The sequence below is a fragment of the Sturnira hondurensis genome, unplaced genomic scaffold, assembly GCF_014824575.4.
Source record: "Sturnira hondurensis isolate 20B ecotype Veracruz unplaced genomic scaffold, ASM1482457v3 Scaffold0020884, whole genome shotgun sequence".
Taxonomy (NCBI): Eukaryota; Metazoa; Chordata; class Mammalia; order Chiroptera; family Phyllostomidae; genus Sturnira; species Sturnira hondurensis.
Window position 1 is genome coordinate 3,154,915 of NW_028093515.1, and position 11,007 is coordinate 3,165,921.

Consider the following 11,007-nt stretch of genomic DNA (forward strand, 5'->3'; position numbering starts at 1 on the left):
AACTCCAGTGGGGAGATGATTGCTCTCTTCGTGGTTACGTGTCAATCTGCATACAGTGCTTTCCATTCCAAAGACTTCCACATCCTTCCCACGTGATCCTCCCCACACCTACAGGCAGGAAGGAGAGGGGAAGTCACCCCCTCCATGGGCAGATGACGGTGCTGATGCCCCCAGCATATACTTTAGGTGCCAGTGTTGGTTCTCCCCAGCCTCCTGATCCCTGTCTCAAAGTGTCATGAGGAACTGGGGACTAGGAATAGGCAATAGGTGACCCTAACAGAGATTTTAGGGGCTCAGCAACAGCCCCTACAACCATGAACTCCTGTGTGTGGCACATTCTCTCACGAGATGATGCTCCTAGACCCACATTCTCCGCTCCCCCCACCCCAGGAGTGTGTTGGGGTCGGGTAAAGTAGCTGAGGGCTTGCTTTCCTTACCGAAAGATCTGTGAGGCACACCTCTTCCTCAAAGGTTTGAAGTTTGATCTTCCTGGAAAAGAAGGAAGGCTTAGAAAGCCCTGGGCTGTTTGTAAATTGGGGACAGGAGTGCTAGGGTGAGGGCCTGGGCCAGCCTTCCTGGCACTGGTTCATCTCATTAAACCCCAGGGGCGGAAGGGGTCATCCTTTCAAGCCTCGAAGGGGGTAGGGAGTGACAACAGAAGGTGTGTGCAGGATCATGTGTGCGGGGTTCCCTGATGTCGGGTTACTGTGGAATCCTGCATTCCTGAACCTGCTTGCTCAGGCACGCTCCAGCTGAACTTGTGCTAGGCACTTTGGGAAAGACAGGAACATTCCAACCTGGTGAGAACTTCCCAAGACACGGAGGTGCCAATCACAACACCTATGATGCTTTATTGGTCACCCCAAAGCTTACTTAGAATACTGGAGACAAACATTGTCAATGCTGCACATTTACTTCCTTCCAGCATAAACACCTGGGTGCTCCGTCTCTGGGATGACAGACTCGGGGTTACTCTTCCTCATTCTCCCCCAAATTGTAGAGTGTTGGCCATATGGAACCTCCAGTGGGCATAAATGGAATGTGTCAAAAGTGTTTTGTAATATGGAAACCATAAGAGTGATGTAAGTATTGTTTGTGTTTCATTATTATTGTAATTATTGCTTTTATTACAGCAATAACATGGAAAACATGAGTGATATGTGTTTCTGTGTTTCATTATTATCAAAATTATTATTGCTATTATTGCTATTTTATTACAGCAATAGCTTCAGGTCATTAAGAACAACTCATCCAGCTAATATTTGAAAACACAGAGGACATGGGAGGTTGCCCTGCCCAGCATCCAAGCAGCTCTCTGGTAATGACCATGTTTCTGTTTCCTTGGGAGACCACGCCCACTGCAGTTCCCGCGGTGCAAATGGGCTGGAAGCCCCACTCCCCAGGCAGGAAGGTTTGGCCCAGCCCATCTCAGACACTGGCTCCGAATGGATTTATTTGCCAAGGCAGTGGAGTGAAACTCACTCCGGGACTTTGTACTATAAACACTGGTAAAGACAAACTCCTCTCCTGTTGAGGTGGAAAGCCGCTAGAGGTCTTGGTGGTCATTTGCCTCCAGGAGAAAAGCCAGCACACAGCACAGCAAACATGATATGCAGACAGTCAGTCCTTGATTGCAGTTCTTGAGCACCTACATACATCCACGCCTGAAGAACTTCCCGACATTCACAGTGAAATGAGAAATTGTCATTTTGTGCTTACATGTGGTCTCTGTCCTATCTGTGTGATAAAAGGTATTGCTGGCACGGAAAAGCAGGGATGCACGCGCTCGGGGTGTGAGTGTGCTCTAACAGACCCAACGACCACCGGAGGGCTCCCACAACTGCCCGCCACCTCTGAGACACAGGCGTGGTGATACTCATCGTGCTGTGGTGACGACACAAAGACTCACTAATACACAAGTCACTCCTTCCACGTACCAGCCCGTGCACACACGCACCCCCTAATGGACACAGATTGCCCACGTCTTTCTTCCATTCACCGGAGCTCTGCGACCTGCACTTCAGGCAGGACCACCCTTCTGTGTGCCCCACTGAGTCGTGCAGATTGATGGGTCTTCAGCCAATAAAGTACTTCCTTCTAGGCATGTGTATTTAGATAGTTGATTATTGGTTTCTAGTGGACCTGACCTCAGGATTGGCGGGTTAGCGGGACCCCGAGGACCTGAAGTGGAGAGGAAGTTAGGTCTGTGCAGGTCAGACCAGCACACTTGTCCTTGTTTGTGCTGTCTTGCAGCCTAGCAAGGTTGGTCTTTGGCCGGGAAAACCCACCTACCACCACCAGGAATGTCCACTCACCATTTCCAACAGATTGGTCCGGGGGTGGGCACCAGCCTGGAATGGGGGGCGGGGCATGTCTGTCCGCTGGAGGGAGAGAAGGAAGTGGGACCTGTGGCCATGCAGAGGCGTGTGGATCCAGTCCAAAGGTTGGTGTGTGTGAGCTATGAAGCATCTCAGCATGAATGTATCACACGCAGGACTTGGCATATATTTGTATTTGATGTTCTAAGTTGTTTTTCTGAAATTCGGTTATGACCGAATCACTCATTTCACTGACAGCCCTACCGATGGGCTCAAATTTTGACCTTTAGAGAAATGTGTATTGAGCAACTGGAGGATTAAAAGACCATGGAATTCAAAAGAGCCGTCATCCCAAAGAACAAAAATTACAGTGACTGAACAAAGCAATTATTATAACCACAAAGTCAATATGTAAAATCAACTGAATTTTTACATACTAGTAGTACAAAATTGCAAAACAAAAATTTTTAAGCCTATTGACAATAACCTAAAACAAAAAACCCCACAAGATTTGGGTATAAATATTGTAAAATATGTGCCGGACCTCCACTCTAAAAATCCCAAGGCTGCTGAGAGAAAGTAAGCAGGCCTAATAATAGAGGCCTCTACAGACTGGAAGACTCAGAATTAAGTCAGCAATTCTCTACAAAATGACCTACAGATTCAATGTCAATCATTTTACCTGGCAAGCCATTCTGTAGAAACTGACAAGGTGGTTCTGAAATTCATGTGGAAATGAAAAGAACATTTCCAAAGCCATCTTGCAAAAGCACAAAGCTGAAGGACCCACACTAGCTCGGGTTATGACTTACTACAGAGCTACAGTAATCAAGATGGTAGTATGAATGTAAGAACTGACAAATATATTAATAGAACGAAACATAGAGCTTGGAATGAGACCCACATTTATTTGGTCAGCTGATTTGCAACAAAGCAATCTAGCTACCTGGTGGTGAAAGGAAAGTCTTTTCTACAGATGATACTCCAACAATTGGACATTCATATGGAGAAAGAGAACCATGATCCCTACCTCACACTGTACACAAAAAATAATTCAAAATGACTCACACACTTAAACATAATGTGAAGGTACTGAGCTTCAGAGAGAGAGAGAGATTCTCTATCACTTGAAGATAAGCAAGGTTTTTTAGAACACAGAAATTAACCACTAAAAGAAACTGAAAAATTATACTTCACCAAAGTAAAAACCTTCCACTTCAATGACTCAATTCATGGAGGAAAGGCCTTTAAAAAATCAAATAGAGAAATAACAGATAAAAATGGAAGTAACTGAATGTAAAGAATAAGGATTTTAATGTTGCCATGGTGAATAATCAGACTTGAGCTAAATGCCAAAGAGAAGATGGCTTGTGAATAGTCATGATCTTATTTACTTTTCATGAAAAGATCAAAGTCATTAGGACACCAACGAGACCCAACTGCTCAGAACAAAGAACTTTGAAATACATGTGTTTATTACAAAATAATCTTATAACATGTATATGCATAAGGAAAACACAGGGTCCTAGAACATATGAGTATAACATAAGAATCATTTTAATATTTATCCAGGGCTGGCTTACCATGTGCTAGCACTGTACAATGACTATCTCAATCTGCCCAGTGTCCTAGGAGATGGCTACTGATATTTTCCTTGTCCTACAGAGGTTTGGGCCTTACAAAAGTAGAGACACATTTTCAAAGTCACCCAGCTAGTAAGTGACAGAGCTAACCCAAAGTCCACGTGCTAACTGACCTTGTCTCCACCAAGGCCAGTACCAGAGCCAACAGGAGTATGGGAGGCTGGGCTCACCTGCCCTTGTGAGCTGTACACAAGGATCATCAAACTGACAACATATAACAAGAATTTGGAACATCTTCAGGGCCTTTTACCTGGCAATTCCATTTCTGCATGAACCAAAATCCAAATAAGGTTTTTGCATGCAGTTCAGACCATGGAGTGAAAGTAATAGCACCTGACATCCTCTTAGATACCTCCATCCAGGCCTGGTGCCAAGTCATTCACAAGTTGTATCTTATTCAACCCTCCAAAGTCACTTGAGGTCTGCAGGTGATTGTATGGCCTTATTTTACAGATAAGGACTGAGGCTCCCAGAAGGTAGGTCACTCAAGCACAGGGTTGAGAGGGTAATAGGAGAAATGTGAACATTTGAGCACAAACCCTACGTCCACCTGCCAGAAAATGGTTACATCCAATTACATCACAACAATATGGTGGAGTGCTATACTGAATGAAAAGTAAATCTTGTGAAGGGTTTTAATGGGGCTGGAAAATATCTCCAGAGTAACAAGCTTTAAAAAAATTTAGCTGAGAGAGTTAAATTGTAATTCCATCAGAAATGCCAAAACCATAAAGGGAGGCTGGAGAATGGGCTTGGAGACGACTCCTAGGGAGGGCTGTGCCAGCACTTTTCCCTCCAGATTCTGCTGGCTTCATACTTGAGGATAATAAGGCATCATTTTAGTAACTGGGTGATCACTTCCCCATCCCTTCTCCTCCCTGCAGCTCCCAATTTCCAGAAGCCTCAGGTAGAGGACCTGGACAGGCAGGGGCAGGAAAGTAAGGTGGCTGGGCCTTGGCCTTCATCCATGAAGACTAGCCAGGTAGCATCTGCAGTGGGGAAGCAGAGTCTGGGGTGGCCCAAGGGCCACACCACTACTCACAGAACAGCCTCAACTTGGCCTTCAAAGGTGCACAGAGCTGGCAGTAATCCTGCGCCTAGAGTTTGCATGCAAGCAAATGGGAGAGTTAGCAAGCCCTGTGGACTAAGTTTATGACATCATGGGGCCAGCTTCTGGTACTGATGAAGGGTAGAGCCCATGTGAAGAACTGGGCCAGAGAACTCATTCATTTCTTCATGAGCAGGATGCTAAAAGGTATAGGAGACTGTTCTGCATGGCGTGGGCCCAGACAGGAACCACACCCACAGATAGGTTCTCCCATGGGGAATCAGGCCTGCATTGTACCTAGACTGCTATGAGACTTGCTTTTGCTAAAACTCCCTTACCCTGAATTGAGGCAGAAAGTGCCTACTGTAACTTCCTAAAGTCTGTGCTAGGCCTCCCCAGTATGGAGTGTAACCAGTTCAACCACTTTTTCCTTTGCATTTTCAAATATACTTCTTCTGTGATGTGATTAGCACATTGTCTCCTTTATTTTCTGTAAAAGGTGACCACCTAGAGTGAACCTGTGCATAGTAAATGAGGACCATCATGTATTATACCCAGAAACCCAATACAGGCCTGTCAAAGCAAGGGCTGAGGCTTTTTCTCCTCTTGAGAGAGAAACCATGCCATCCCTTTTCCTCCACAGGACTCAGTAGTCTGTGAATTTCTTGTGCCTCATCCACAATGTGGTGGACCCCCATGAGCCTGGGTCTGCATCAAAAGGAACAGCCATTAGGCCCTGGCTGGTGTAGCTCAGTGAATTGAGCATGGGCTTGTGAACCACACGATCACGGTTCAATTCCCAGTCAGGGCACATGCCTGGGTTGCAGACCAGTTCCCAGCAGGGGACTCACAAGAGGCAACCATACATTGATATTTCTCTCTTCTCCTTCCCTTCCTCTCTAAAGATAAATAAATAAAATCTTTAAAAAAATAAAAACCCAAACTAAAAAAAAAAAAGACTAGCCATTAGCTAATACAAGCCATCAGAGACTCAAAGACTGGCTGAGAAATGCACACCCAACAAACACACAGAAGCTGTAATGAGTCTTCTATATTTTAAAAGTTCAACTTTTTCTTAAGAAATGTCAATACTTTGCAATGGCAATATGACATAGATCCTCAGAAAACTGCAACTCAAAAACAAGGTAAAACTTGCCATGAAAACAAAAGGAAGCACAGAGAAACTCCTGGATGTAGCTGACATGCATGTTTACCCTCAGTGCTGCCTGGTCTGAAAATCTCCATCACCAGGTCCACCTGTGGGGAGAACAGCACTCTGGTCTCCCTGCAACTCAGCTCCAAGAAGAAACATGCATGGTCCATGGACACCTTCGACAAAGCAGTGAAGGAGAACCACCTAGTGAAAACTATTTTCTTTTGGTCAGATTCTGAGGGTTGGCGGGGAAACAAAAACCTATGCTGTGCACACACATCCACATGAGGCCGTTTCTGACAAAAGGGTCAGACACACTTTCTGCACCAACAACATGAGAATAAGGCCCTCATGTTGGTGGCATGCTGATGATGTCAAACCATCCAACCTCATGTCTGCTCCTTGTGCACAGAAGGGGTACGGGTTCACCTCTTGCCTCCCACCAGACATCCTGTGGTGGTCCATCCAGTTGGTCTTGGTAAACTTGTCCTTCTTCACAATCTTGAGCATCCATGACAAAGGAGTGAGGGGAACAACTCAGTCATGGCATCTCCATCAGACAATGAGCCCCTCCTCCCCAGTGCACCCTGTTCATCTATAGAAGCCCAGGACAAATACAAATTGTTACCAGTCCAGAGAAGGGAGCTCAGACCCACCCCAAGCATGCACTTCCTTCTCAGAGAAGCAGTGCATCCAAGAGAGAGGTGTTTGCACTTTGCCAAGAGGATTCTCAGAGCAGGAAAGAAGGGCCATCATTTTGTAGTCTTAGAGGTTTTGAAGAAAGAACAGTGAGGAATGGTGTGGTTGGAAAGACCAAATGGTTTTAACTGGATGCAGAACCAGTTGGAGAGTTCCAACTAGTGATCCTTTGGGGTGTTATATCACAGCACCATAGCATAAATAACACACAGAAAGGGTGGGGATAGAGCCCTGTTTCCCCTGATCTGTATGGACATAGGCTTGTAGCTACAGATACCACTGAAAACTCAGCTGGCCCCAGGATGGGGAAGACCAGAGGAGACCTCGCCCTCGCCCTCACCTGCACGTGGCTGCCGTGTCTAAGGGAGCCTGAGCACACACTCACCTGGATGTGGCCATTGTGGGGCCCTCTGTGGCCGTACATGCACTCCACTGTGGGTGATTTCCTGTCCGTCAGGTGGATTCTAAACAAGGGCTTGAATCGCATTGGGTCATCCACATGAGGGTCGTGGGGAGGCAGGTACATCCAACCAATAATGAACAAGCCATCCACCTGTGGTGAGGAAAAAGGTCGCATGTCCACGTGAGGATATGTGAGGCACTGAGGCAGAGGGCCTCACCCGAGGCTGTCCACAATGACCACCCACGTTTCCACACCCCAGGCCCATGGAGAACCTCAGGGCCAACGGGCATCGAGATGCCCCTGATCTGTCACAGTGGGATAAGCACAGCCCCACCACCAAGTGCTTGTTAACTAGAGAGTAGTTATCTAGTGAACTACAGTCAATGTGACTATAGTTAATACCAGTCGATTGATCACTGAAATTTACTGAGAACAGAACCTGAATGTGTGATGATGCGTACATTAATTAACTAGATAGTGGAACTGTGAAGTATGCTTTATAAAACTTATATTTTTGTCAATTATATCTCAATAAAGACAAAAATTCTTATTTTTAATAGAAAAAAAGCAGCTAGACCTGAATCCAAGAAAGCCTTTGAGAGAAAACTCCAGGATCTAAAGTGGAGGATGGGGGCAGCTAAATGACGTGAGAAAGAAGTGGAACAATCCAGAAAGTGATACCCAATAAGTAGGGCAACTGACCTGCGGAAAAACTGGGGGTGCTGCTTTCAACAGCAGAGTCATGAGGCAAAACACACAAATACAATGCCAGGCCTGGTTTAGGTCCCAATCGGAACGGACCAGCTATAAAAAGGCAGTTGTGAGACAGTCAGAGAACCTCACATAGGGACTGGGTCTCAGGTAACATCAAGGAACTACTGCTACTTTTGGAAGGTAGAACTGGTGGATATGTAGGAAAACACCCGCATTTTTAGAGATCCACAATGAAGTACGAACAGATGAAGTGGCAAGCCTGGGATTTGCTTGAAACTTCCTGAAAACAGAACACCAAGAGGCAGAGACAGAGGCCATAAACTTGGCGCACTATTGATAGCTGCTGAATCCAGGCGGTAGGCATTGGCAATGCACGATACCATTCCCGCTGTTCTTGTGTGTTTGAAACAGTGAGTGATAGAAAGTGGCAGAGCTCAGATCAAAGGACACCCAGTCCCACACACGTGCTCAGCACAAAGGCGCCACATTCTCAGTGGAGGGACAGGGACAACCCTATTTGAAATGACCCAGCAGTCACTCGTGCCTTCCCAGGACAGCCTAAATCCACAGCTTCTAGCTCTAGCAACAGGAGGAGAGAATTTACTCACTTTTGCGGCTGACTGGTCTGAGATGAGAGCCAGTTGCTGTGGTTCAGTCATGGGATACATTTATCACCCTCCCCAACCAAAAGGAAAAAAAAATGCCCATGCTGGGAACCGTTGGGTTGTCCCTGAGAGAACATTTTAAAAGCCAGGCTTTTCCCCAGTGATATTAAATGTAACCTATGTAAAGTGTGTTTCTGAATGAGTGCTGCCACCAAATACAAAGATTATAAAGCAATACTTATTCCTGTCCAAACCCCACCTGGTGAGCAAAATACACAGAGTGACAGTAACCAGAGTCACAGGCTCAGAAGAGCCATACTGAGGCTGCCTAGGGCCACGGTGAAACAGACTCACTGGTATTACAAGATGTGCAGCCGGTCTCCCGGACTGGGCTTCCGGCATGAGCCAGTGAGAAGGAAAGCAGGGGCAGAACACCAGCGTTCCCCAGTGGGCACCTGACTGTTGTCACTGAGACACCAGCTACAACAACACCTGGGCCCAGGCACCTTCCCGGAGTTGGCCAAGTAGTAACTGCATGTCTTTGGCCCTAGGGCTTCTGTTCAAGAGGCACCGTTCCGAGTACATGCAGACCTCACTGTGGGGGAGACAGGTGCTCTACAGAGAATCATCAGCTAGGGCCACAAAAAGTAACCTGATAAGTTCCTTGTGATTCCTCTAGTGTCATATAGAAAGCAGCCGACTTGCTCTTCTGGTAGAAAAGGCACTAAGTTCTGTCCCTGTGGCGCAGCGGTCCTGACTTCACAAGAGTCCACAGGCGAGGTGCTCGGACTTACCACCATGTTCAGCATCCTTGGCAGGGCCCGATCTCTGGCTGCCACAGTCCTGAGACGTGTCTGTATCTGTGGAGCACTACAGGGAGAGAGAGCAGGTCTTCGTTTTAGAACCAGCCAGTCTTCAGTTTAAGGTACATCGGAGGAAAGAGCAGGAGGAGGAAGACAGAACTATGAAGAAACAACGAAGGCTTGCAACAGAGCCTTGTAAACAAATGTGGATTTAAGCAAAGCTTATCTACAAAAGTTTCTAAAGAAGTCTAAGAATGAAACGTCTTTGAAAAGCATAATTAAACAGACAACGGGGTCCTTTTGAAACCCAGCCTCGACGTGAGCAGCTCCAGTGACAGGGAATTGCTGTCTTGTAAGATGCGGACTGAGCGCCGTTATGAAGTAGTGAGCCTCCTGTCCATGTACACAGCTGAGGAAGCGCAGGATTCCTTAAGAGATGGGGCAGAGTCCACAATATCATGGGACTGGATATTAAGAATTCAGCTGGATCATCTCACCATTTTAAAAGCACCACACTTCCATCTTATTTCCAAAGCAACACACACATTCACTGAAGACAACTGGAGAGAAGGAAACCCAGTGCCAACCTGAAACCCTACCACATCAATGATGAGCTGCAGAAAACGTTTTGGAAAATGTCCTTCCCTTCAGTTTCCTCTGCCTTTGCACATGCACTTGTTGGGTGAGTAAGTCAATGAATTAGTGGGCAACCAACTTTCGCAAGGCCTTGACTGCTGGGGGAGTAGGGCCTGGGGTCTCTGTGCAGGCAGAGTGTGCTGGTTAACTTCACACACCAACTGGAAGGGACCACAGGGTGCCCAGACATTGGTAAAACATTTTTCTGGATGTGCCTGTGAGGGTGTTTCTGGCTGAGGCTGACATTAACATTGGCAAAACTGACTGCTCTCCCCAGTGTGGGGGGCCTCATCCAATCAGGTGGAGGCCCCAGGCAGAAGGAGGCTGATCTCCCACTAATAGGAGGGAGCCACTCCTGCCTGGCTGCAAGAGCTGAGATACGTTTTCTCTAACCTCGAACTCTAAATGTGGGCTCTCCCTGACTACAGTAGGAGGCTAACTCCTGCAAACGAAGGAATTTCCTCTTGCCTGACGACCCTTAGCTGGAATCTGGGTAAAACAGTGACCTGTTCACTTCCTCACTGTGTGGTGAGTCACCTTCTACCAAATATCTCGCATCCACTAGAGCAATGTGGAGCACTGCCAGGGTTCTAGGTCAGAACCTCAAAACCCAGAGCCCCACGGTTAGTTATTTTTAAGTTCAAAATACGCTTCAACAGTCACTATCAATTTGCACACAGGGGCATGTGTTAGGCATGTCGTAAGGACAATACATCCCCTATGATGCTTCCAACTTCTTATAGACATGGATTATCAAGAATACGAAGCAACATATGGCCCAATATTGAGAAAAATAAACAAAAGTGACACTGCAAAAACTGCTAATAATCTGAGGTCACAACACCCTAAGAGCCAGACTCTGCATCCTCAGACGATGCTGACTTGCTTTTCCCCAGGACAGCGTTGTGCACTCTAGACTGTCGATCCTCTCTGTTCCCCCAGAACATGGCCCAGAGGCTTTTAAGAGACCAGGGGACACAAGTTC

General features: G+C 46.6%; 1 protein-coding gene across 1 annotated transcript; it reads right to left on the bottom strand.

The window, feature by feature from the left end:
• Positions 1-6,253: 6,253 nt before the first annotated feature.
• LOC118976371 (F-box only protein 31-like) lies at positions 6,254-8,714 on the bottom strand. Its single transcript, XM_037030823.1, has 4 exons — positions 8,587-8,714; positions 7,247-7,414; positions 6,551-6,663; positions 6,254-6,266 (listed from the first exon to the last, which is right to left on the bottom strand). The coding sequence occupies exons 1-4, from the start codon at positions 8,644-8,646 to the stop codon at positions 6,254-6,256; spliced, it is 354 nt and encodes a 117-aa protein (XP_036886718.1). The 5' UTR covers positions 8,647-8,714.
• Between the last annotated feature and the right edge of the window lie 2,293 nt (positions 8,715-11,007).